The sequence below is a fragment of the Pavona decussata genome, unplaced genomic scaffold, assembly GCF_977016875.1.
Source record: "Pavona decussata unplaced genomic scaffold, jaPavDecu1.1 SCAFFOLD_133, whole genome shotgun sequence".
NCBI classification, from domain to species: domain Eukaryota; kingdom Metazoa; phylum Cnidaria; class Anthozoa; order Scleractinia; family Agariciidae; genus Pavona; species Pavona decussata.
In genome coordinates this window covers 2,534,748-2,560,793 of record NW_028145546.1, presented here as the reverse complement: position 1 = coordinate 2,560,793, position 26,046 = coordinate 2,534,748, and the positions used below count along the sequence as shown (strand labels likewise).

At 39.5% G+C, this 26,046-nt stretch overlaps 5 protein-coding genes across 7 annotated transcripts in view; 1 reads left to right on the top strand and 4 right to left on the bottom strand.

Annotated features, from left to right (window-relative positions):
- LOC146468216 (dmX-like protein 2) overlaps positions 1-907 on the bottom strand; it is a 35,143-nt gene extending 34,236 nt beyond the window's left edge. For 2 of the 3 annotated variants that reach the window (XM_085124802.1, XM_085124803.1), the window contains exon 1: positions 700-906. In XM_085124802.1, the coding sequence (XP_084980928.1) occupies positions 700-792 (93 nt within the window). In that variant the 5' untranslated portion in view covers positions 793-906. Of the gene's footprint in view, positions 1-699 lie in introns of all 3 variants that reach the window. The other variant, XM_085124804.1, reaches the window with a different exon arrangement.
- A 45-nt stretch (positions 908-952) lies between these two features.
- On the top strand, positions 953-7,256 carry LOC146468215 (tRNA-uridine aminocarboxypropyltransferase 2-like). The gene is made up of 7 exons (XM_085124813.1): positions 953-1,093; positions 2,661-2,751; positions 2,949-3,108; positions 4,106-4,233; positions 5,035-5,163; positions 5,273-5,373; positions 6,178-7,256. Exons 1-7 carry the CDS (start codon positions 993-995, stop codon positions 6,245-6,247), a joined length of 780 nt encoding a protein of 259 aa, XP_084980939.1. The 5' UTR covers positions 953-992; the 3' UTR covers positions 6,248-7,256.
- Positions 6,961-9,860, bottom strand: LOC146468214 (uncharacterized). The gene has a single exon (XM_085124811.1). It carries the CDS (start codon positions 8,853-8,855, stop codon positions 7,575-7,577), a length of 1,281 nt encoding a protein of 426 aa, XP_084980937.1. The 5' UTR covers positions 8,856-9,860; the 3' UTR covers positions 6,961-7,574.
- A 138-nt stretch (positions 9,861-9,998) lies between these two features.
- Positions 9,999-18,965, bottom strand: LOC146468213 (uncharacterized). Its single transcript, XM_085124807.1, has 6 exons — positions 18,794-18,965; positions 13,580-13,890; positions 12,828-12,963; positions 11,930-12,639; positions 11,272-11,371; positions 9,999-10,851 (listed from the first exon to the last, which is right to left on the bottom strand). Exons 1-6 carry the CDS (start codon positions 18,798-18,800, stop codon positions 10,520-10,522), a joined length of 1,596 nt encoding a protein of 531 aa, XP_084980933.1. The 5' UTR covers positions 18,801-18,965; the 3' UTR covers positions 9,999-10,519.
- Positions 18,966-19,692: 727 nt separating this feature from the next.
- LOC146468212 (synaptotagmin-4-like) lies at positions 19,693-25,744 on the bottom strand. The gene is made up of 5 exons (XM_085124812.1): positions 25,426-25,744; positions 23,377-23,663; positions 22,446-22,949; positions 21,690-21,789; positions 19,693-20,843 (listed from the first exon to the last, which is right to left on the bottom strand). Exons 1-5 carry the CDS (start codon positions 25,430-25,432, stop codon positions 20,524-20,526), a joined length of 1,218 nt encoding a protein of 405 aa, XP_084980938.1. The 5' UTR covers positions 25,433-25,744; the 3' UTR covers positions 19,693-20,523.
- Positions 25,745-26,046: the final 302 nt, after the last annotated feature.

Below are 26,046 nucleotides of genomic sequence, written 5' to 3'. Positions count from 1 at the left end.
TATGTGCAGTTCCAGAAAATATCCATACCTTTTTCATATGTATGAAGATTAAGCCTAAGGGGGGGGGGGGGGGGGGATCTAAAAACCCACCACTTTGGGATTTCCATTCAGGCAGCTGGTAGAGGGGTTCAGACCAAAATACCTTTGGGCATGACGTTGGCCAAGCAAGCATGTATTCAGTGAGTGGTTAACTTTTGAAGGATGTTCTGAGCAGTTCCATTGTATTGGTGATTAGTATACATCAAATTTTATGGGAAAACTTGAATAAAATATCAAAATTATGAGAAAAAAGTTCCTTTTATTTGGCTGATTAAATGTAATATGATTTACCTCAGACTGAAAGAAAAGGAAGGAATATCATGAGTAACAGTTTTACTGTTATTATTTTAATATAAAAAATTAAAAATATCTAGTTTTATATGGAGATGATCATGACTGTGTTCTTATCGATGTAGTTCCACCAAGATCAATTTTTGATAAGCCTGAACAAGCTTACCTTTAGAAGGTCTCATGACAACTTAGCCTTACAAACATAATGTTAAATCTGCAGAACAAGATTTACTGGGCATTTTATATAGCTGTATTTAATATTAATGCAAATTAAGAAAAATAGCCATCGGCGCCCATCTGCATTTATGAATAGTAGGTTTAGTTCCTTGCATATATGAGAAACAGTAAAAACAATAAGTTATACTCCACCGTAAAAGGATGATCATCCACGCTTCCAACGGCGATTGCTGCCTTGTCATCGAATGTGTTCGTTGCCCCAGTTAACACCTGGTGGAGTTTCATAGTTTTAAGCTCACCCTCTCGTATTGTTTTCAAATCGACAACAATCAAACTTCCACTTCTTATCGCCGTAGGCCGCCATCTTTACCTCGACTTGCGACACAACTGCTAATGGCAGCATCCGCTGGTTCTCTTTTCCGTGATCGCATATTCAGTTTATCATAATGTTTAGTCAGCGGTGAGTCCCATTGCTCAAATTTAAAATGGCGGATGTTCATGATTGTGATGATGGTGATTTTTTTCGCAGTTTCGCCGATGTTCCGTTAGCTCCACCGGTAAAAAGAGACATGTGTGCAAGATGCAAGTAAGTATGTTCTTACTAGCATGCCGTAAGCTATGATTAACCAGGTTTAGCATCATGTTAACGACGCTTGGTTTGCATAATGAATAGCGGGCATACAGTTCCGCTTGTTTTCAGCCATTTTCCCTCGGTCGAATCGCAGCTTTAAGTTGCAGTTTGACCTAGGCAAAACCTTGTCTGAGAGCTTTGAAAACTCCCGTTTAAACTTGTTTTTTCCCATCGACTTACGCCACACTAAAGACGGGACGCGGTGGAGTTTGAATAGGCTATATTTTACTACAGGCGTCCCAAGGTCACGTTTTGAGAAAGCGAAGAGAATTAATTATCTATTTATTCATATAAGCGTCACAGTTGCGTGAGTTGGAACGAGGTTTTTCATCTTACGTGTTGTTAGGCTGCATGAGAATTCGTTGAGAATTTGAGAGCTTTATTGGGCTTTTTATGCCACCACTGTTCTTATGAAGTGGAGAACAGGGGTGGCATAAAAAGCCCAAAACAGCGAAAATAACGAAGAAGCACCACGGACACACAAGGTGTGTTTGTTTAATCATCTTATGTAAAAAACATGGATATTTTGAAGTATCTAGCATTCTAAATCAACAATATTTTATTCCCCGTACTGTGCTCAAATTCTCAACGCTTTTTCATGTAACCTAGCACCGCGTAAGATGAAAGGTCACGTTCCAACTCCCAGAACTGTGACGCTTATATGAATAAAAAGATAATTCACTGTTCACTTTCTCTTAATGTGAGCTTGGGACGCCTGTAATATTACTTGCTTTTTCTTTTCCCCTTCAAATTTACCACAAAAGGTGATTTGTCACACATTTGATGTCACAAAATCAGAGAAAAAAACATTGGACTTGCAGCCGTAAGATTGAGTGGTTCCAGAAAATTATATCCACACCCCCACCACAGAGGGAATTGGAAATTCCAGAGGGGTGGAGAAGGGTCAAAGGCACAGAAAATTACAGAGGGGAGGATCGAGGGGTGAATGGTTAGATTAGTTTCCAGAGGGTCAGCTTCACATTTGTGTCAGACATAGTTGTTCAAAATTTGCAACTCACTAACTTCACGGATCTTTCTTGGAGTTTAAATATTGTACAGAAACTCTTGTTACATTAAAAACATTTTTCTTGTCCAAAAAGTAGCTTAAAGTGAGACAAGAAATCTGTTTTTCGAAGAGGAGAATTTAAAGTCTGAAGCATCACACAGGTGACATCAAGGATGATGATGATGCAGTTTAAATTTTTCTTGTTTTAATTTTTACAGACCAGATTGATTTTTCTTCACTTTATTCCAAATTATTCAAGGGATTACCCAAGATGATGATGATGATGATGATGATGATGCAGTTTAAATTTTTCTTGTTTTAATTTTTACAGACCAGATTGAGTTTTCTTCACGTTATTCCAAATTATTCAAGGGATTACCCAAGATGAAGAAAAGTAAAAAATTAATAATAAACTGCTTTGAAATTTTTCAAACCAAAAACAAAATTTAAACTATAGCAGGTATATTCTGACTTTATCTGTAATGTACATAAAATTATTGGGTACTTTTTTTATAGGAGACCCCTTTCAGTGTGTCTGTGTGCTCATTTTCCATCCAAGTTTCTTCAGATCTCCACAGCAGTTCATGTGCTACAGCATCCTCGTGAGGTATTTGCATGTTATACTAGTTGTAGATTGTTTAGTGCAATTATTAATTTAACATTCATAAGCAAATTAGCTTAGTAATCAGACTAAAATAAGAAAGGTAACAATGACAAGCGTTCGAGCAATGAGCTGTTACATGTATAATGAAAGATCTTTGATGTGGGTACATGAAAATTATGGTTTTCTTGTGTATTTATCAGGAATCTAGACTTTTGACTACTGTTCCATTGTTAGAGGCCTGTTTGCCTCCAGAGAAACTCACGATTCTGAGAGGAAGAAGGTTTTACAAAAATGACTACCCTGATCTTCACAAAATGGTGACTGAACCCACAACACTGCTCCTCTATCCTGGACCTGCAGGTTTGTTAAATTTAGATAAATTTAATTTCTTCGGCCAAAAAAATTAGAAGCAGTGTGTTGTGCCTTCCACATAAAGAACCATGTCCTCCATATAAGCTTAGTGTATTCGTTTATTGCATGTTCTTACTTGCACAAACAGCTATTTCAATTAACGTTGTCGGATTAAAATCAAGCTAAAAGACAAGACCGCAATGTTTTGTGGGATAAATTTTTATGAATAATTTCATCAAAATCATCCCTGCACGTGCAGGTCATTGTACTGCTAATTACAACCTATTATTTCCTCCAGGCATGACTGATTTTGATGAATTTATTCATAAAAATCCCACGTAAACTTTCGGTCTTGTCTTTTGGCTTCATGCTTTGAACCGACAAAGTTAGTTGAAATGATTGTATATCTTGTGTTGAAGCCCCATTTGTAAATGCATCTCACTCACCCTTCATCAGATAGTGTAACTGGATGACGTCTTTACATGTTTCATTTTTTTTTGCATAAAGAAGTGTAAGAGTGAGGAAGCCATGCAGAAGCATGACCAAGACACGACTTCTGTGGGGCAAACTTCACTGTCAGAAGAAATAACAGGATGCATATACCAGAACTCATCTCACTCTTTACAATCAACCTTTCAGCTAGCCAGGGTGACAGTAGCAACGAAAAATTTAGTGAAAAGAAATTAACCCTTTCCCTGGGTCCAGTATTATAGGGCAGCACCCACTTCAATAGTGGATTCATTGGATTAACCCTATATTAATAATATTATTATTAAATGTTAATAATATTAACCTTTGGTTGATATCAACTTGCATATTCTTCTCTCTGCTCTCCACAGGATTTTATGGTATTTGTTGGGAGAATTTGTTTAAACATCAAGACAGCTTTTCTAATTTCCTTTATTCTGTGTATGTTTGAGCAAATTTTGATACTGTAAGGAGAAATAAGCTATTGGTCACTTTTGTGGCTCTTCTTCTTACCTGATCATGTGCTTATCCTGCACAGCTGAAAACATTAAAACACTGGAACAGCTGCCCCCTGGTGAACATTATGATATTATCGTCCTTGATGGAACATGGAGGCAAGCTAAGGATATTTTCAACAACAATCCGTTTCTATGCCAGGCCAGACAGGTAAGCACAATACAGCAACAATAAGAAAGGGTCTGATGACTATGAGTTCCATTTGAGGTAATCAACTTAAGTATGGGCTACATGTAAGTTCAAAATGGTTTTCATAATTTCTGCGGATGACACTATTCCCTAAAAAATATTATGTCAATTTTTCCCCTAGTTTTCTAACTTGTATGATTTTATACATGTACAGCTGTACCTGACCAGGGTGAAAACACATATTTTGGCTAAGTTCACCGTGAAAACCTATCCTGTTGATTCAAAGATGTGAATGTGACTGAATAAAGCATTATGTGTAATGGTTAAATGTCTGGCGAAAATAATCTTATCGGCAAGTCTGACAGTAGTCTTCTGGTGATTGTCACCCTGTAGCCAGAAATTCTAGAAAGCTACAAGGTTACAATGTACCACTGAGGATACACCCAGAATCACTGCTGTGTGCGGCTTTTGACTTGTGGATAAAATTTCACAAGTCTATGTACAGCAAGATGGAGTGATGCTTTTACTGGAGGTATACATATTTTTGAATCAACAAGACTGATCAACATGCATGGTTACTTTCGCTGGAATTACTGTTTAATATCGCTCCTGCACCCTGTAGTGAGGCGAGACAACATGTACATATATCAGAGTTTCTTGTTTTTGGATACAACACTTCAATGGCAGAAGATAGGCATTGTATCACTGATCCCCAGCTTTGATGTCCAACGTGCTAACCTCTTGTAGTAAATAATAACATGAAGATAATGACGATGAAGGGACGGCAATGGTTACAGTAGTTTGTTTTTATTTATTCTTCAGGTTCAGTTAGAACATGATCACATCAGTGAATATGTGATTAGAACTCAGCCCAACAGCAAAAGTCTGTGCACCATAGAAGCCATCGCTCTGTCTTTATCAGTTCTTGAAAATAATAACGAAATTGCTGAGGTAAGTGGTCTCAACCAAATATTTCTATTTTGTTTTTTTGTTTTTTTGTTTGTTTGTTTTTTTTTTTTTTTTTGTATTCTGTTTTCATTTTTGTGTTTTTCATTTACAGGTGTTAATTCGACCGCTTAGAGCTCTGTGCAAATTCCAGTTGGATCATGGGGCTGTGGTGCACTCGAACAAAGATCATAGAGATGAAATCTTGCTAAGAGCGTAAGTTCAAGTTTCTGAGTAGGGGCTAAAAAGGAACTTAAAATAAAAAGGTTTTATTGGAGAGATTTAGCATCGCGTTTACGTGAAACGGCAAACCTCACCTTGCCGTTTCTCTTTTCACGTAAAATAGCGTGAACCTTTTGACTTTAGCTTCGCATGTGCTACGTCAACTTGGAATGGACTGGAACAAGTAAACACTGCAAGTTGGCAACATTAAAAAATGTTTTGCGAACTCACTGTGTTCATGAAGAAAAGTGCGGTAAGGAGTGAGTTATGATGGATTTTTGAACATGAAACTTAATTTGCCCTAGTACGTTTCACGTAAACGCGATGCTAAATCTCTCTATTGCTGAAAAAAGCACTGTGACGCAAGTGCACAAATACTCACAACGTGTCTCGTTAAGAAGACAAAACTGGCCTTGCCCATTTTTGATCATATAACATCAGCAGTTTTGGTTTCAAAAAAATTCAAAGAAAATTTCTTGCTCGCTTGCTTGTCTGTTTCCCTCCTTACGCGTTTTTCTTTGAACTTGCTGACGCGCGTGTTTCCCACGCGATTCTCTTTTCGCTCACGTGTCTTCCTTCTAACATGCGTGTTCTCCTCCCGCACTCGTGTAATTCTGTACCCGCAAGTGTCTTTCCTTTCTCTTGTGTATGTTTCTTTTTTCGCTTGTTTTCCTTCTCACGCGCGTTTGTCCCCTCTCACGCGCGTGTTTCCCTTTTCTTTCAACGATCGAAGAAAATGCTTTGTAGGAATAATTTTACTTGTGTCATTTTGTTTATTTGAAATCTTTTTTTTTTTAGGCAAAGAGAAGAAAGAAGGCAAAAGCAACGGCAAATTAATGGAGAACTTGAAGAGACGATACACAAGTGAAATAAGCCTTTATGATTTCATATCTAATGACCTTGTAATATAAGCAATTCTATTTATTTTTAAATCTCCTGAGAATGTGTGAACAAAAACGTGTCCATCAAAATGAAAACCCGCGAGTGAGGTTGACATATGACCTGTTCACGCCTTAAACAATGGTCAAACGGCCGACTTGTTCCGCCTCAATTATTGCAAAGAAAATACAGAAAATGTTCAAATTGCATTGACGGCTTAAGGTGGCTTTCCACTGTCCCGTAAATTTGACGTCCGTACAGACGTAGATTTAGCTGGCTTTACGTACGTAAATAAAATAAAATAAGAAGCGATGTATGAGCCGCGTGCGTCAACGTAAAAAGTTGAACAGCGCTCAACTTTTTACGTTTACGCAAGCCGTTCATACGTCACTTCTTATTTTGTTTACGTACGTAAAGCCAGCTAAATTAACGTCTGTACGCACGTAAAATTTACGCGACAGTGGAAATCCACCTTTAGACGAGGCTGAGCGCTTCCTATTCGTCATACGTCGCTAGAACCAGTTTCTTTAGACTGCCTAGACATTTAGACCACGTGTGGAGCCTCGTTCCTGTCATGTGAAGAGCGAAACGCGCGTATACAAACTGGATTAGGGAAATAAGCCCGCGCTTCTTCCCAGACAAACAGGGCATGGAAATCGATCGCAAAAAATGCGAGAGCGCCCGTAAGTCCCTCCCTTTATAAGCGGCTTATGTCGCGCGTGACTCGCGCTTGCCACCGCTCGCCTGAAAAACGCAAAAAAAATGACGCCTGTTCTGCAAACAACGCCCTTTTAAGTCTTGCGTGTCGAGTTTGCATGATGCTGGTGACTCGGGCTTCTTGCTCGAGTACCTTGATGGTTTGCAGCCTACCGAAGAGCTAGCTCAATAATTCTAGGAGCTGGTTTACTGTCCCGCTCAGAAACCGCCGCTAGGCTGATTTTAGACTGTTCTCCGTAGTAGGACTTACAATCTATTAAAACCAAGCAATGGTCGTTTGATCATTTTTATTGCCATTCATTGCATCTTGATGAAACAAATTATTCTCTTCACGTAGTAGCGGTATCCTCTATCCCTTGGCGTCATACTTCTTTTATCTCAATGCAGTGCTCAGCGTTTTGTTTAGGCTTTAACTCTTTGCAAACAATTCAGGAAAAAAAGCGACGGGTTATGTTTTCATCTTAGATAGTAACCCAAATGAAGTGGAAGTAAAGAGTGTCCCTGTTGAGTTTCAAAGTTCGTTAAAGTCCAAAGCAGCATCGTGCCGAATAGTGGAAGCCATCACGTTTTTTACTGTAATATCACTTACTTACAGAGATCTAATTTTCGGTGATTGCCTTAGCTCTGGAATTTTGCACCTTAGCAATAAGTTCTGAAGTCTTTATAATTCCCTTACTGACCCCAACACCAATTAAACTACCAAAGAAGCCCCCAACTATAGCCCCAACAACAGGTACCGGTATAAGCACCTGCCCAACGATGGTCCCTGTGGTGCCTCCAATAAACTGACACCCCGAATCACAAAGTTTCCGCCTTACAGTGGATTTAAACTGAGAGTTAGTAATCAAGCCTTTGTCACGCTGCAACTTCGCTCGCGTGACACTGCCAGCGGTTAATGCAACGTCAACCAGCACTGATATAGCGATACCAGCGGCAGCTTGTCCTAAGGCCATTGCAGCCGTTTCTATGCCAACAGTTGCCGTGCTTTCTGCTGCTGTTGAAGTCACGACGGTGGCGGTTTCAATAATCACTTCCTTTACAGTGATTGTGCTCTCAGGAGACTCGCCACTGGTCATGATAACGCGGGCACTGATTTCTAGGATTTCGTCAACAGCTCGGAAAATTGCTTCGATTTTTTCATGCCTTTCCTTGGCAGACAATGGAATATGCAAAAATGCCACGTGAAAAATGTCAGCGAGATACCCGATGACCAAGTCTTCTTCCATTTTTAACGTTATTTCCTGCTTGGGAAATTTTTTCGCTAGAACCCATACCACCGTGTTTGATCCCAGCTCGCAAGCCGGAAGTTGCACGGGCAAGTTTGCGAGTGAAAACACTGCATCTAATCGCAGTTTTATCAATATCTGATCTTCATCTTCATAAGTGCCTTGTACATCCTCCTCTCTTTCCTTTTCGTAGCTTCTCAACCATATAAATACCGGGTAGTGAGGTCCGAGATTTTGCTGCTTCGAAGAAAACGGGGACCTCCATCGTAATACATGCTCTGAAACCAAGGTCAGCGACATTGAAGGATGATCGCGTCTTTCGTCAAAAAACCTGCGGAGATTTCTGTAAAAATTAGCGGAAAATAGAGTGATTTCGCTTTCCTCCACTCCGGATTGAAGGTGGCATGTGTCTGGCTCGGCGGTATTGTTGCATTGCTGAAGTAAGCTTGGAAGCGCGTATTCCTGCCATGTTTTGTTTTCATAAACCAAAACACATCGCCTGCACAATCTAGTGACCGAAAACCTGTCTTCATTTTCACATCCAGCGTGATCAAGATTCTCGTCGGAATCAGCTTTTTTGCAATCCCGTAGCAACGAAATTTCTTCCTTTTTCTTCTTCAAGAATGCTATCACAGTGCTGACTGCTTTCTTCATAAGATAAGACTTCGTCTTTTGGTGAAGTTTTTGATTCTTCCTAGCGTCGATTGTTAACTACATACATTGTTATGCAGAAGAGGATACCACTGTTGTGATGCTTGCACCTGCCTCGAATCCCGCACTGAATACTGGGAGATTGCATTGTCTTGCAAATCATTATCACGTGCACATGAAACGATTGGAGGAAATCTTACGCTTATATTACTTATACGCCAGAAAAAGCGAGAAAATGCTATTAACAAAAGCCAAAACCTGTTTGGCTCGCGTATAGATTTCACGATAAATTCCCCATTTAAAATTAACGAAGTTTGTTGATCGATAATAAAAAGAGTGTTTGAAAATGAATTTTTCATAGGCAACTGAGAAAATGTGGTCTTGCGATTTGCGGTAGGAAAATATTAAGGCGAGATTAAATGTCTCCTGCCGACACATAATTCGCATGTTATGGTAATGAAAAAGCTTTTTCTTACCGACATGATTACAAAAAGAAAAAATTTTGTTTTTACTTTGAAAAAGTGTATTGATTTTGCGACATAAAAACATACAGTTTTTATTGTTTACTAACCTATGAATGCGGTGCATTCAAATTAAATTTTTAAGAGATTGGAAAAACCTAATTGAACTTTCATCTTTTTTTATTTTCTCGGTTCGTCAGAAAAGTGTAATTTCCTGGGATTCACTTCAATAAGTATGGTATTACATTAAATCGTATTTTTTTTTATACAATCCAGTATAATAGGGTTTTAAAAAATGTCACAGGCTGCCAAGATTTTAATTTTAATTGGTTTTTTTTTTTTCAGCTTTATCAAAAAATATATTTATATAAAAAATTATAAATTATTTGCCGAGGAAAGAAATCTTAATAAATTCTTACTTTTTTATTTTCTCATATTCGATTATTCAGTGAATATCACAATTTAGCTGCTATCTTCGTTCGAAAATATGTCTTACATCCGTGAGAGTGTGTCATTTTTAGTGACCAAAAACATGTTAACAGTACATATGTTGGGGGAGTTTTAAAACTCCACCACGTGACTTCAATATCAACCAAATATGACGCACATTGTTTGCGATAAGGTGATAAGCATCTGTGGCTCACAGTGCAAAAATCACGACCTTAACAGATAAGAATGGTGGAAATGTTTGAAACATAATGAATTTATTAAAAATGAATTAACGTACGTAAATACGTCCGGCCTAAAAAGAAAATACGAGTGTTTAAAAGGTTTCTCCTTCAACACAAGATAGTTCTCATATTTTTTAATAACAGTGTAATTTTAAATGTACGGCGACGTGGAATTGCAGTAAATTAAAACAACTGAAACTATGTACTCTTCAAATTCCATTCGCGTTTTGTTTTCGAAACAATACTCCTTATATTTATAATATATTTGTTCTTATTTTGTTCATGTTTGTCTGGCGAAGGTAAGAAAATATGAAAAAAGACCAATATTGACATATTTTTCGTGTTTGGTCTGCGGGGAAAATGATCACGTGACGGATTCCCCGCGCAAATAGACCACGTGACTAACATTTTCCCGCGATAATTTTTCTTTTTTCAGCGCTTGCCGTTCGACGTTCCACAGCTTTAGTTTGTTTCTATGTCGTAATGCTTCTTATATCCGGGGTTCTGTACATCCAGGTGCACTGTTCGTAATCAACTACTGCAACTGTAGGGGCGCAGGCGCGTGTAACTTTTGCCACTCTTCAATTGGCTTATGTGGAGATAAAACAACATCTGCCCAGTGCTTCATTTCTTTCTGCAATGAAGCGTCCATTGCCAGTCTCACTTGTCCAATGATCTCATTTCCACGCATAAAATCATGATGATACACCGTGAACTGCAAGCCAAAAGTCTCAAGCGGACAGGAAGTGTTAGTGGCTACTTCAAAATTTAATTCTTCGTCGATACTGAGGGTTTTTCGCTTCGTTTTGACTTGATGTTGCTGGAGGATTTCATTTTTGTGCGTAAGTTCTACTGTGACAGAAACACCTGAAGGAAAAGTGATAATTTCTATTAGTCATTTGACGAAATATAACATATCGGTAGCCTGCGAACAGCAGACGTATTTCCGGTCGTACCTCCGAAAAATAACGTGTACGACCGGAAATACGTCTGCTGTTCGCAGGCTACAATATCGGTTGCGAGACTGGATAATAAATACAAACGGAGAAAAAGACGTGCTGAATAACTTTTATTTGAATGGTCAAACGCAAGTTAAAGTTACCTTGTACAGCGACTCAAACCGTACCACAAGCAACTGCTCCTTAATAGCTTTCATTAACAGAAAGATCATTTCATCCATGCACAGATTCAAACGTTTATGCTATAACTAATGTGCTTAGCATTTCAAGTACTACCTAAACAAAGCACTGCTCAATAAAATAACGTCAGAAAAAAAGGGATATTTACTTTTTATTGATTTTGGAAGATCTTTCAGTCTCATTATCACCACCTTGAGGTGAGACGACGTTGCTTGATGACAAATGGACACTAGAAGTTCACCGGTACACTGAAAGAGACAGGCACAGTTAGATATACTGTCATTTCTAGTTTCTGCCGCGGGGTCGGGGGGGGGGGGAGGTGGGGTCAACGCCGGTTTAGTCAACGAAGTAGTTTGCGCGCCATTAACCTTCGCTGGTTGCAGCTATTTTGCCAATGATTACTAGTTAGTGATATCCATACCGATATCGTCCGGTTGTCGCATCTGCAAAGATATATGCCAATGGTTGGCGAAAATTGCTGTCGCAGATATCCTTCTTAAAGGACCGAAAGCAAGCCTGGACAACAGAGAACGACATTTTATGAATGTCACTTCAAATATATGCTAGGCTTTAAAGGTTTTCACTTGCCTAGATTGGAGAGTGTGGTTATCGTCTTGATTTATCAGTCATGAGAAATTTTGACCCACCTACGTCTTCGACACTATTTACGGACTTTTTCGCACTCATCTCTGATTAGCTCAACCACGTTAGTTTCGTTACTTTCGGGTAATATGATAGATCGCTAAAGAAGCAGTGGAGTTGTGTCCGTGGAGACGGTTTTAGCATGCATTGCGGACCCAACTCACCTGAATTTTCCCACCTTTCTCAAACAGATCTCGAGACACAGACTCTCCGCGCATGACATCCTCATCGCAAAGGGCAACCACTGCTTCTCCAATCAGCTCACACCTTGAGACACCCACACGATTCATAATCTTGAGCTTTAAATGCGCCTTTTGTAACTCGGAGAAATAAACACTGTCGAAGACGAATTTCTCATCGAAAATCGGGTTGCACGTCTTCTTGATCACTTTGCTCTCGCGCTTTTGGTGTTTCGATGGCGTCTTAAGCGAAAGCCGCACGAATGAATTCAATAAATTTCCATGTTTGATTGGAAGGCCTGTGGCGTTGATTAGATGCACTTCCAGCACGTGCTTTTCCCTCACGTAGTTCACTTTGAAATCCACTTTTCCGCGGCTTTCTGCTACTCGAGACTTCCTCCTGGGTGGCTTGTCGAAGGGTGGTTTTTCGCTCGTGCTATTCTTCCGCGGTTTCCTCATCTTTGATCGCGGGTCTTTTGTATGCACTGTAGACACAACTGTGCTGCGCATGTGTAGGGTGTGGTCAGGTCCTTCGTCTGTAAGGGACTCACATGACAAGCTCCTTGTACTCGCCGACCTGACGCGACCGACCGTTACACCAGAGCTTTCCTTGCCGGGGCGACCGTGCACTGTATTACTACGCTTTGGAAATGAAGCATCTGAGAAGCTTATTTTTCTCTTCGGTGTTGATTTATCTGTTGAAAGCAAAAAATATTGAGCAAAAATGTATTTGCTTTTTTTTGAAATAAAAGTTTAGTTTCTGTTGCGTAGATGAAAATTGAAAAGGAAAATGCCAAGTTTGCCTCTTTGACAAAGTAAAGGTAAAGGTTTAGCAGATTGACGCCGGCTGTTGCTATGGAGACAAATGAAACTACTTGCTTACCACTGTCGCTGTCACCAAAATACAACGATTCGCCTCTAGTGCCAGTTTCCCTCGGCTTTTTTAATTTACGATCATACTTGTCCAGGATGCTCGAGGCCGTGTCCAATCTTTTGAGAGGAGAGGGTAATTTGTGCTCCTAAAAAAATCGAAAGAGAGTTAGTAGATAACGACTTAAATACGTGCACCTTGTCCTGTGGAGATAACCAGGTTATCTCCTGGGAGATAACCCTGACTTTTAGTATATACCAACCCGTGGACTCTCCACCTCCCCTTCGGAGGATAACTGTTAATTGATCACTACACCACTGGTGAATATCGAACACTTAAAACAATTCTTGGATTAGAGTTGGGTTTGCGTGAGTCCATTCATTTGCATTGCGCATTCTCACTGCGCGTAATTTCTTGAGTCATCAGCGCGCGCGTAGCAGGTTTTCCTTGATGTTAAGCCTAGCCAATTAGTAAGTGGTTTTTTCTACTAAACAAGCAACTTCACTTATCTTTTTCAAATACTAACAGCTCGCGCTACATTATCAATGTATTAGAGTATTTTTTTAAACTTTAACCAATCAAACACAGTGCCCAAACTGAACGTGCCCTAATTCATCGTATTTTCTCGCCCTTGCATGGTGACGATTGCATTTTTTTAAACCTCCAGTTCTGATTGGTTGATGGAATCATTTCATTTAAATGTTTTGTCTTGTCTTACCAAACCTTGGCTCTACCAGTGCTACGAGTAAGGGGTTGCCTCTCACCTTAGAGTCTGCGCTATCTCTTGACTGATTAAGATTCTCGGTTGATCGGCCACCACTTATATAAAAATTATTGCCATTCTCATCTTCATCCTCCTCCTCTACCAGCTGATCTTGAATCGGTAGCAGAAAAAATTCAACTGTTCGCGATGGTATTACCAGCTGCTCAACTGTACCATTAGCCGATCGTAACTTTTTCCTCTGTTTCCAGTGCTGTCTTTTCCAGTTCAAATAACATTTAACCAACAACACTACGATTATGACGACGAGGATTGTTGTCCCTACACAGATCGATATCACGGTTCCTAACGTCCCTGGAAAACATAAAAGATCATAAAATTAAAGATAGCAATTACGATAAGGAATCAACAGCTACACTCGTTTTTCCCCTTTCCCCAGAAATTAAAACGAGAGGTGGCCATAGACCTTCCTTACCACAACCCACAAGGGCCTCGTTTTGGGGGAGGGTGAGAGAGGATTCGGAGCAGGCCCACTCGCCTGCGATTGGGTTGCCTGTGCTCTCACTGGACCCAGTATGAGGCAAAGTTATTTCCGGGTTTGAATATGTAGGATCGTAGAGTCATTCAAAGTAGAATGTATTTTTCTTTACTTCATGGTTTCCTCTGTTGTCCTGCGTCCTTTTTGGAGCCAAATTTCGGGGCATTTACTCGTGAAATTTACAGATGATTCATGCAGTGATGATTGAGTGGAATTGTAGTGTTTGATAGTACGTCGGGTGAAATAAAAAATCGACAAAATGACGTTTAAACCGACCAAGACACGACAAGAGACAATGACGATAAGGTAAGAACGTTTTATTTCCTGTTATTTTCAGTTTTTCTCCGACAACTCAGTCCGGTTAGAATCACAGTACAGTGGAAACTCGATTTTACGATATGACAAGCGGACAGCAAAATCACTTTATAAATAACTTTTGCCGGAATACAGAATGTTAATCGTTAAGGTGGTACTGGAGGCTAAATCGGATCTTTCGGATCATGACCTTTTTTAAACATATGGGAGATTACTTAAAATGGGACATGTACGCCAAATTTCAGAGATCAAGACTGAAGCGTTCACGAGTAATAAGCGAGAGAAGTTTGGTTTCTACGGGGTCTTTCGCGGAAAAAAACACGGACTGCCTACTGCGAAAATCCTTGTGTTGTCTTCGTGTACAATTCCCCAAAGAGTATGATGTTGAGAGATCTGTCAATAGTGCTCTCTTTTACGTGAAAGATGAGACCGTTCTGGATCTCTAGATGGATGAAATAAAATTATTGTCTTCGCTAAAGACATCATCTTTTGCGATCAACTCAGTGGTGACAATTTAGGAAATGGAAACATGGACGCTTTTGACGCCGGAAATTTCCTCAAAACCGGTAATTTGAACATCTCAGCAGTCTATTACATGATTAATATTGTTTGTAGTAATATCGCAATTCGCTTCTTGGCGCAATAATTTTACAAATAAACGCTATTTCTTATTTTCACCACCTAGCCAACTACCCAACAGCACACGCTATTCCAATATTTTTCTTTCAGGTTTGCTGAAACGCCGAACGGATACGGGTCGCCTTGTGTAATCCAACGAACGGCGATCTATGACTGCGAGCAGCCGTACTTTCCCCCCTCATATCACGCACGAAAAGTGACGGTAAAATTATGCGACTTCGCCGCTCGCTAGATCTATCGTGCGCTAGATGCGCGCTCCAAAAATTAGGAGAAGACAGAGACTGCTCGCAGTCTAACGGCGATCTCGAAGCCAGGAGAAAACAGGAGAGAAATGCGTGATTCTCCAGCCAGCTTCCCTCAACTTATCAAAATCTAGCTCTATCCTCGACTGTGATCCTGAACCACAAGCTTCGTTAGCCTTTTCGGACTTCTCCTTCATAGTGTGTCACCGCTTTCTTGGCGGCATCACTTATACTTTTCCCTTTTTTTAAACGTATATTTCCTCTCTAAACTAGCTTCTTCGATCACACGTGTTTGCCTGTTTGATTCAACGCCGTCACACTGTTGGGGTTCTGTTGCGGGTGCCGTTGCTATCCAGAGGTGTCATTGTTTATAATCGCTTCTCCTGATTGGTTTCGCGGGAAAAATAGCACCCCAAAAAAGGAAAGAAAGGGCCTTAAAAGGACCGTTTTTGATGATTTACCGCTGTAAACTGTTATTACAGGCGTAAAAAAACATGGCTGCCATTGAATCCAAGCCGACGAAAGCTTTCGAGATGATTTTTTGACGATTCCAGCGCAATTTTGAGAAAAAAATACATGTTGATAGAAAGGTGGGAGTTGGATCAGTGCAATATCTCTTCATTGATTTATAGCATGGACTAGAAACTTGGCAGACGTAAACTACATTAGTGAAGGAAAATTTTTGTGCGAGTACGTCAGATAGCTGCGAATGCGAGACAGATAGCCTCATTGCCTATATCGAAAGGGTGCATTGATGACATTTCTAGTGGTAATTCGTTTCCATTTGACTTTTCTGTCACGTACTCCTACCAAAGTTTAGATTTTAATGATATGTGTCAGATGGCCCAAGCTTAAATAAGTGGAATGAATTCTCTTTAAGCTACATTCGAAAACACGAATTGGGAAGATATCAACCACGCCCATTGAGAGCTCAAATTTCACAAATTCCTTTCATTCTTTCATATTGAAAATGTTTTTTGCAGGAACTACATACATAAACGTTTTACATGTGAACATATGATAAAAATTGAACAAGTATTTCAACAAATATGATTCATGTAGATATGTGACAAAAATGCGAAAATTAGCCTCCAGTACCACCTTAAATCGGGAATATCGTTTGATCGACGATCGTAAAATCGGGGTTCCACTGTAATATGGCTTTAATATCGAGGCACTACAATTCCACTTAATTAGTAATTCATCTACAAATTTCACGTGCGAATGCCCCGAAATTTAGCTCTTAAGTACGCAGGAAGACTGACGAAACCATAAAGTAAATACTTTTTATTTTGAATTCATCTGACTTGTTATATACCACTACGATACTACAGATTCAAACCTGTAAATAACTTTGTCTCATACGACGATTGGGGGGGCCTGTGGTGCGAGGCAGTAAACCGTGAAAAACTACCTTCTTCACTTCCGCTTTATGTCCCCGCGTAATATGATGCATAATGTTCTTTTGTCGTGGCACAATTAAACCGATGGATAACAAAATATGAAACCACTTCAAGTGGATGAACGAAAAGGTCCTCAAAACTTCATTTTTTTTTTAATCCCGAAAAAGACAGAGCAGACCTTCTGTAAGTTAAATAAATCAGGTTACACAATCAACTCTTAATTGTCCTTTCTTTAGAGATCGCTCGCGCAGTTTGTATGCTATGGTCTTTGGTTTTGGACTGACTAAGTCTTAAAGGATAATGTCACGTGGATCACTTTATCTCTATCAAGTCGTAACATGAAGAGTAAGCGTGTTTAGGTAGCAGACTGAATGCTTCCTCTGTTGCTTAAACCGGTTCATGGGTCACAGTGAACGTGTCGTTCGTGCTGAAACGTACAGAAATAGCTTTCACCAAACAAGGAACTGAAATATTAGTACTAGTAAGTAGAATGATGGCGAGGGAGAGAGTAGGAGATCTATGGAATTTTTGGTAGGGATATGCCATCCTTTTCTCTCTATTTTGAACCAATTTTTTTTACCTAATTCTGAAATTTTCCAACATCGTTTTTTTGGCATACCTGGTCTCTAAAATCCATACTTATTTTGATACCTATCGTTTTAGACTTTGGAGCGTAATGGTCAAAATCTATACCATTTTCAAAACCCATTCCCTTCGTGGCTACACTTATACTTGATAAGAGAGTACACCCCCCCCCCCCCCCCTTCCGCCTTACCGGAACGATTTCCTTTATCACACGAAGAAAAGAAGATAAAAGTTCGGATGAGAAACAGAGCCAGTTGGAAAAACTGTTTAGTGTTTTCAATCCCACCTCCTTGACTTGTTTTTTTCCGGATTCATCTCTCCCTGGTTGGAATCACTGCAGGCAACCGGTTTAACGCTAACGAATTCTAGGCGAGTTAAAATTCATCGAGGCCGAAAACCACTCATCAGGCAAGCGAATTAATCAGGCTACCTTTTTGCACTGAACGAACTAGTGTTCTACATGTCACGACTGAAGCATCTTTAATGTAGCAACGTCATCTTTTCAACCAGCATTTTCCAGTGAAAAAAAACTGATAGAGGAGTATGCAGTTTCCTTGCCCAAAAATCTGTTTCCGATGCTTAAAATAACGAGAACAAAATGTTTGTACTAAAAGTTTCCTGAAAAGGCAGGTTAAAAACGTGAACCAATTTATGTCAGAAAAGTACTATGACGAAATATTTAGCGGCTGAAAGCGGCAGTAGACGGCATGTCGCCTAGGAATACTTCCTCGTTCAGAACAAATAAAAGCATGAGGAAATTTAAGTAGAATCGAAAGCCACTGGTGAACTCGTTTCAGCGATCATGCGTGTCGGTATTCCACTCTAGAATTAAAATAAGTTCTTGCACTAACAGATGTGAGGTACTATCAGCAACACGTGTGCTCAAAAAATCGACGTAATGACTAGCCTTAAAAAATATACCTTTCACAATCTCTTTTTTGTTTCTCTGTGCCGATCCAGATGATCTTTTTGCACGTTACTCGCGGCATATGAAATTCTGACAGGTTTGTTGTGACACCGCATTCAATGGCCATTTAAAATGTAAAATATGCCAAATGAATTTGTAACACACATCGACATCGTTATAATTTAATGAAAACCGTACTTCATTCCCAAAGGTTTCCGTTCCATCTTCTTGACACTGGGAAAACGGTTAAAAGGATTTTTAGTTGCAAAGTACGCACTAAAACTTTGATAATCGAGAGAAAACCATTGTTACAAAACTGTGTAAACCAAGTCTGACCTTTGAAGCGAAACCAGACACTGTTTTAGGAAAATTAACGGACATCGCTTTAAACTCAGTAAACTGGGTATTTAAATACACAACCTTTCTTGCGAAAAGGTAACTCAAATGGAACAGAACAAGAGCTAACTCAAACGCTAAAAATAATAGGATACAACAAAAGTTATAGAAAAACTAATCTGAATATTGTACACTTCTATACGTCAAGTTCTACTACGGCAATGTGACGTCCGGACAAATCCCCCAATTTCCAACACCAAATTTCGTTCAGTTAAATGTGTATTAAACTCACCTTGCATATTCAAGCGGTTGAAAACTCCATCCAGAAAATTCTAGCCACTAAGTTGACGTTATAAATTTCGGCTGTTACCATAACTGGAAAGTCGTCCGTGTTTTCGAGAAAAAGACAATAGATGCGGGATTACGGCGTTGTAGAATGTTGAGCTCTTCGGTCACGACCCTAATTTTCAACAGATGTGTAGGCGGAAACTTATCCCGTCTAGAGACCAGTCTCTCTCCTTGTTGTACTCCTTGAAATAACGTCACCGATTTTTTCACTACTGAATCGAATTAAGCAAAAAAGAAAAAAAAAACGTGAAAGCTTTTACTAATTACCTGACCAAAATGAATATAAAATGCCTTTGGCTTCCTTCTAATGATCATTCGTTATCGCTCATTGTTATATATCTGGCATCTGAATGTTGTTCAATCTGTTTCCGTTTTAGCGCTAAATATGCAATCAAATGGGCTTCAATCGAGGTGGAATTTTAAACGCGTGTAATCTGTCTGCAGTCCGAAAATAGAAAGCTATGTTATTGATGATTTTGTGAATCTTCACAACAAGCGACGACAATTTCCGGCAAGCTCTGTTCCAAATTAGCTGAAGCTTTATTCCCGCGCAAAAGAGGGAGAGATTTGAGGGACAGAAAAATTGGGAGAAAACTTTAAAGTGGCTGACTGATTTGGGTTTGATTTTCACGGATATTGAGGTCTGCATCTTAGCAACCCTTGGTCTAGAAGTTTCTAATTTGCCTGATCCTATTAATTTCAACCAAATGAAAGCAATTCCTTTAATGATTTGTCAAAACTATTTATTTTCCCGATTTTTTCTAGGAATCTTCGAATCCTTCGTCCAGATGAATCACCCGGTTGGGTGGATGCCTTCATAATTATGTGCCACTGATGCCCAAAATAGGAAACGATAAGTGTGTCCACCTGCGACACGTTGAGTTTATTATATAACAATCAAATTTAGGATATGAAGAGAACGTCGAGAAATCATTATTTGAAATGGAGATGACGACGTTACTCGGATGGTTTTGTTATCTAAACTCACAGATCTGCCCAGATCTCAAACTGCGTACATGCGTGGCGCATTGCTCCAATAGCTCGGAAGAGTGAAACAAAAAAGATCCTAAACCTCGTTATACATCATAACTTGGGTTTAGGCTTGGTGACGTCCTATTCTTTAACATTACACATAAATTTAATAATGAAGCAAGCTTATAATCAGATTATATAAGGGTACAGGCAAAGGACAGAGCTGGATAGTGTGCCCATTTCATGCTTAAGAAATAATCGAAAAAGCGGATACTGAGAAAATTTTAATCATTCTTGTTTTTTATTTTCAGTGATGCATAAATATAATCGTACTCGGCGAGGAAAAGTAGTTTTGATATTATAAATTATATATTCTACGAATTTCATAATACACTGAGATACACACGACATTTTCCACGTCTATACTTCCTTTATATAATATAAAATTATTTTTTGTCCCGTTTATGTTTGTTTTCCACATAAGGATCACGTAACTATTACGGATTTTCCCGTGCGTGCGGTTTGCAAAACGGTGACCAAGCAACGAACTCCTGCAACGAACATTTTCGCGCGCTTGCGGTGTGTGAACAGTGACCGCTGTACTTTTTGCGCCGTCGTTCAAGGTTCCACAACTCTTAGAATGTCTGTTACATTAGAGGCTCTCCACATCCGGGTGCGCTGTAGGTAAATGCTTCCAATCAGTTACTGTAGAGGCGCGTGTAACTTATGCCACTCTGCAATTGGTTTATGTGGAGACAGAACCACCGCTGTCCAGTGCTTCATCTCACTCTGCAATGGCGCGTCCATTGCCAGTCTCACTTGTCCAATAATCTCACTTCCACGGATAAAATCACGATGATACACCGTGAACTGCACGCCAAAAGTCTCAAGCGGGCAGGTAGTGTCAGTAGCCACTTCAAAATCTAATTCTTTGTTTAGACTCAGGCTTTTTCGCTTCGTTTTGACTTGATGCTGTTGGAGGATTTCATTTTTGTGTGTAAGCTCCACAGTGACGGTAGGATCTAGAGGGAAAATGATAAATTCCTTGAGTCACTTAAAAGTTCTCTTTCCCGTTTGTTCAAGCATATAATGAGTTCGTTGAAGAGTAAAATTAACACAGCCATTGCACGGAATACTCCAACCTCGTTTGCAGGTGTTTCATCTCCCCACCCCAGAGGGAGCGAGGAAGCTCCTTCTGGGGTGGGGAGATAAAACACACTGGGAACGAGGTTGGCAACGCTCCAATTAAAACTGAATGTGCTGTAATGCATGTGATGCAGATATAAGTGAAACTATTTCGAGATGCCTGAATTGAAATCTCTACTTCGATCTGCTTAACTGCAGAACACAAAATCTCACAGTCAGACCTGTTGGTAATTGCTATGCAATTAGTCATTCGGAGAATCGAACGCACTTAAACTAATCTACGAAATACGTCTAAATATTGTATTATTTTGGAGGAGAAACCTGGGACGCAAACTTACTCTACATCTTCATCTTTCTTTTCATAAGAGGCCCAAAGCAGTGCCTTGAAAAGGCAATCCATCGGATAGAAAACAATCCCAGTCCGCTTTCACCATCCAATTTATCTGTTATATAGGTTTAAGCGTAATTGGCTCCCAAAAGTATAAGAATAGGGCCTTTTAAGGTAAGACACTATGAGTATCTGACGTTTGCCTCATGAGTTCATCAATGGAAAGCCTCACTCGCGACCTTAATAGCTTTCATCCACAGTTTCAAAAGGTTACATCCGTCCATTCACAACCAATTATAACATAGCGTCAGTAAAGGACGTTTACCATTTCTTGATTAGTACCTCAGTAAACTACTGCCTAATGAAAAACACCATAGCAAAAATGTTAATTTACTTTTTACTGATTTTGGAAGATCTTTCAGTCTCATTATCACCACCTTGAGGTGAGACGATGTGGCTTGATGACAAATGGACACTAGAAGTTCACCGGTACACTGAAAGAGACAGGCACAGTTAGATATACTGTCATGAGTCAGAAACGAACTGACTGGGCAATTTTTGTACATTCATTTGGTTCACGATCGCTGGTGATAACGACGATTTTATTTATTTATTTATTTATTTATTTATTTATTTATTTATTTGTTTGTTTGTTTGTTTATTTATTTATTTATTTATTTATTTATTTATTTATTTATTTATTTATTTATTTATTTATTTCACCACACCTAAAACTATTCAGAAATTAAAATATTACAGAATAGCATGCAAAGGAAAAAAGAAAGACCAATAAGATAAAGAAAAAGGATGATAACAGTGCAGAAGAGGCCTAGAGGAAACTATGAAGCTTATACTTATTAGGTCTCCTCGTAAAAACAAATGATCTTTTTACAAATTAGACTAATGGACACTCAGATAACATCGAACACGTAAGATACAATACTTGCCATTATAATTGCCATTGTAGTAATGGCACACAGGGTGATTTTTTCGTAAATTGTCTCAAAAGACTTACTTAATTTTGATTCATCACTTCTTCGGCAACACTTACAAACTCTTTTTCGCAGTCATCCGCTTCACCAGGGTCAATGAGGCAGTTGAGTAGTGGAGCAGTTATAAGCTCTTAGCATGCATTGCGGACCCAACTCACCTGACTTTTCCCAGCTTTCTCAAACAGATCTCGACACACAGAGTCCCCGCGCATGACATCTTCATCATACAATGAAATCACTGCTTCCCCGATCAGTTCACACCTTGAGACACCCACACGATTCATAATCTTGAGCTTCAAATGCGCCTGCTGTAACTCAGAGAGATAAACACTATCGAAAAAGAATCTCTCATCGAAAAACGGGTTGCACGTCTTCTTGACCAATTTGCTCTCGCGCCTGTGGTGTTTCGATGGCGTCTTAAGAGAAAGCTGCGCGAATGGATTCAATAGATAGCCTTGTTTGGTTGACAGACCTTTGGCGTCTATCAAATGCACTTCTAGCGCGTGCTTTTCGTTGATGTAGTTCACTTTAAAAGAAACATTTCCACGTCTTTCAGGTATTCGAGACTTCTTCCTGAATGGCTTGCTTTTGCTTATCTTTGGTCGCGGTGCTCTTGTGTCAACTGTAGACACAACCGAACCGTGGATGGTATTCAAAGATTCCTAGAACAGAAATTCAAAGATTTTCTACTCACTCTTGTAATCCATTTAAACGGCAAATTTGTTGAAATTTTTCTCTGTTTCAAGGCGTAAACCCGGAAATTGAGCCGCTAATCCTTCCACATACCAACTTTTACAGAAATGCTCCCCTTCCCGCACACATAAAACAAAAGCATGCAACCCTGAATAATATCGCTAACGTTAACAATTATTTGTACAGCACGGCCAAACGCAACAACCTTTCGCTGAATTTCTTCCAGGACCCTTTGCTCTGCTTTAACCTTTTTCCCATTCTAACACTTGCCAGTTGCAATACTTTTTGTTCACAGTCCATTTTAAAATTTTAAATTTGCGAGGATGAAAACTAAAGGCACTTCTTTCGGGCGAAGTCCCCCTGTGTAATGTATGGAGTATCCCCGGTTCATCTCACCTTGGAGTCTGTCATTTCGCTTGACTGAGCAAGATCCTCAACTGACGTGTTCGCAAGCCCAACGCTATCATCGTCCCTTTCCAGTTGATCCTGAATCATCAACGGAAAAAAGTCAACTGGCTGCGATGATATAACCAGCTGTTGAACTGTACCGTCAACCGAGCCTGACTGTTTCTTCTGCTTCCTGTTTTGTCTTTTCCAATTGAAAAAACATTTAACCAACAATACTGCGATCATGACAGCGAGGAATGTCCCTACACTGATCGATATCACGATTCCTAACGTCCCTGGCAACAAGATAAAATCCAGTAAAGATAGTAATTAGCGTTATGTTCCCAACTCGTCCTCTTTCTGATGTAAAACAAAAAGCGTGCTTGGTAAGCACACTTCCTAGACTTCTGTGGAACAAAAAGTGGAGTCCGGTCCGCGTATGGATTTGGGAACAGATTGCTGGTGAAATCGACCCCTGAAGGGGAAATTAACCTCTGGGTATAAGGCTGTTTAAAGTTTTCATTGTTGTCTCTGCGCCCTGTTACTGGCATACTATTAACCGTTTAGGCCCTAACGGCGATCAGCACCAAATTTCTCCTTGTAATATTACTAGCTCTTCCCGTCCCGCTCCAGGTAGCGATAGAGGGACGGGAAGAGAAACGAGGTTGCTAATATCAATGCTTATTCAACCATTGAGGTCGTTGATGACTGCTTACAATCACTGCAGACAACTCAAGATGAATCCTAAACTAGTTGAAAAGACAGACCAATAAAAATTATATAATTCAGTTTGACTAGTTGATTGATATCTGCCTTATCAAACTGGAAGTACAATTTTTACACTGCGCCAAAACTGAAGACGTTTCCTCGTAATGAGAGCAGTTTTCAGCCCGGGTTTTCTGGTGAATGACAGCGTTTAGAATTTCCTGTCTCAAATTCTGTTTAGTTCCAAGCCAATCAGTCAAAGAACAAGAACAAAGTCTTTGTGGGAAACTAGTTTTCCCGCGTTTAGTAAAAAAAGTAGACAAGTTTAAAAAACTGGGGCTAAAACCGGCTCTCAAACACAAAATTCCGGACTTTTTGAGAATTTTTGACACCGAAAAGAATATGAGAAAATATCGAGAATTTTAGACAATGAGTAAAATTTGGTAGAACTTTAGGAGGCAGGTGACACAATTCTAATTTACACAAGCAAAAACGTTGTGAAAACTTTCATTTTGTATTACTGCTGACCAACGTGAGGGCTCACCCTAGTGTCTTTCAGGCAATCAGCGGATTCCCGCTCAGAACAATCTGCTCATCCGTATCTCGGCAGCTTTGATAATAAACTGTGTTTTTAGTTGTTTTATGGTTATCAGTCATTCTTTCTTGCTATATCTTCTTTTTGCTTTTGTTATACTATGAAAATGTATTTTAACTGTTCTGAAATTTTTCGAGAACTAAAGTTTAGTTTACTGAGAAAACATTTCAAGAATTTTAGAAATTTTTGAAAGAATTTTAGAGCTTTTATGGAGAAATTCAAGAAAGAATTTTTAGCCAATTTTACAGGAATTTTGTATCTAAGCCTATTTCCCTGTTCTGTGCTAGATCATCTTACTCGCGAGATTTGAAATAATTTATAACTCATCCGCAGGGTGGGACGAGTTTTGTGTTCTCTCTCTTTGAACGTTTGAAACAAGGTTGAATAATAAATACAGTGTAAACCTGTTCAGTTTCTCAAAAAAGAAAGCTAGACCTGTTGTTACGAAAACTTCCACTAGTACTGTATGCGTTTATAAATTTGACCTTTCAAGCCGAGCTAGACGAGGTTTTGACTGAAATGTCTAATAAAGATTTCTAACGGACATCGCTCTAAATCAACCGCTTAAACTCACAAACGTCTCCTTAGACTTGCAAAAAATAACGCAAATGGAACACATAAGCCTAGGCAAACGCTAAAACTAAGAGAACACAAGAATAAGGGTAAAATATCTGACGTGAAATTGAACATGGCCATCACGTCCCGACAAATACTTCTCACGAAATTTTGTTCAGTTTAATGTGTACACTTCAACTTACCTCGCATATTCAAGTGGTTGAAAACTCCCTCCAAAAATCTACTAAGTTGATGTTGAGAATTCTGGCTGTTGTTGCCAGAAAATAGTCCAGTATTTTCGTGATCGTTCAGATCACCTTGATGTATCAAATGAATCAACGCATTGTTTGTAAGTTGAGCTCTCCGGTCACAACCCTCAACGGCGCGCGGTCACTTATCCGCACTTCACTCAAGACCAATCTCTCTCGCCTGCTTTTATCTTCATAACGTGTCAGTCCTCTTAAGTAAAAATGTCGAACTTCCCAGTAATATATAGAAAGGTTCTGGCCAAAATAATTATTGTCCTCTTGGATTTCCTCAGGTAGCCATACTGCATCGGCTATAACTGGCGATGATTGGCCGTCTTAGGTTACCTGTCATCAATTTCCGTTTTAGCGCCAAAAATGTGCTCTGCTCCAAATCCAAATCCCTTACCGTTGTATTTCCTGATTAGCCTGTGTAACAAGCGTTGGGGTTTGGTGCATTTTTCGCTGTTTAAACACGCCGAAATTGGGATGAGAGCGATAAAAAAAACAGACGCTTTCGTCCCAATATCCTCGAGAAAAACGTACAAAAGCGGCCCAAATGGAATCGCTTGCGGTGCA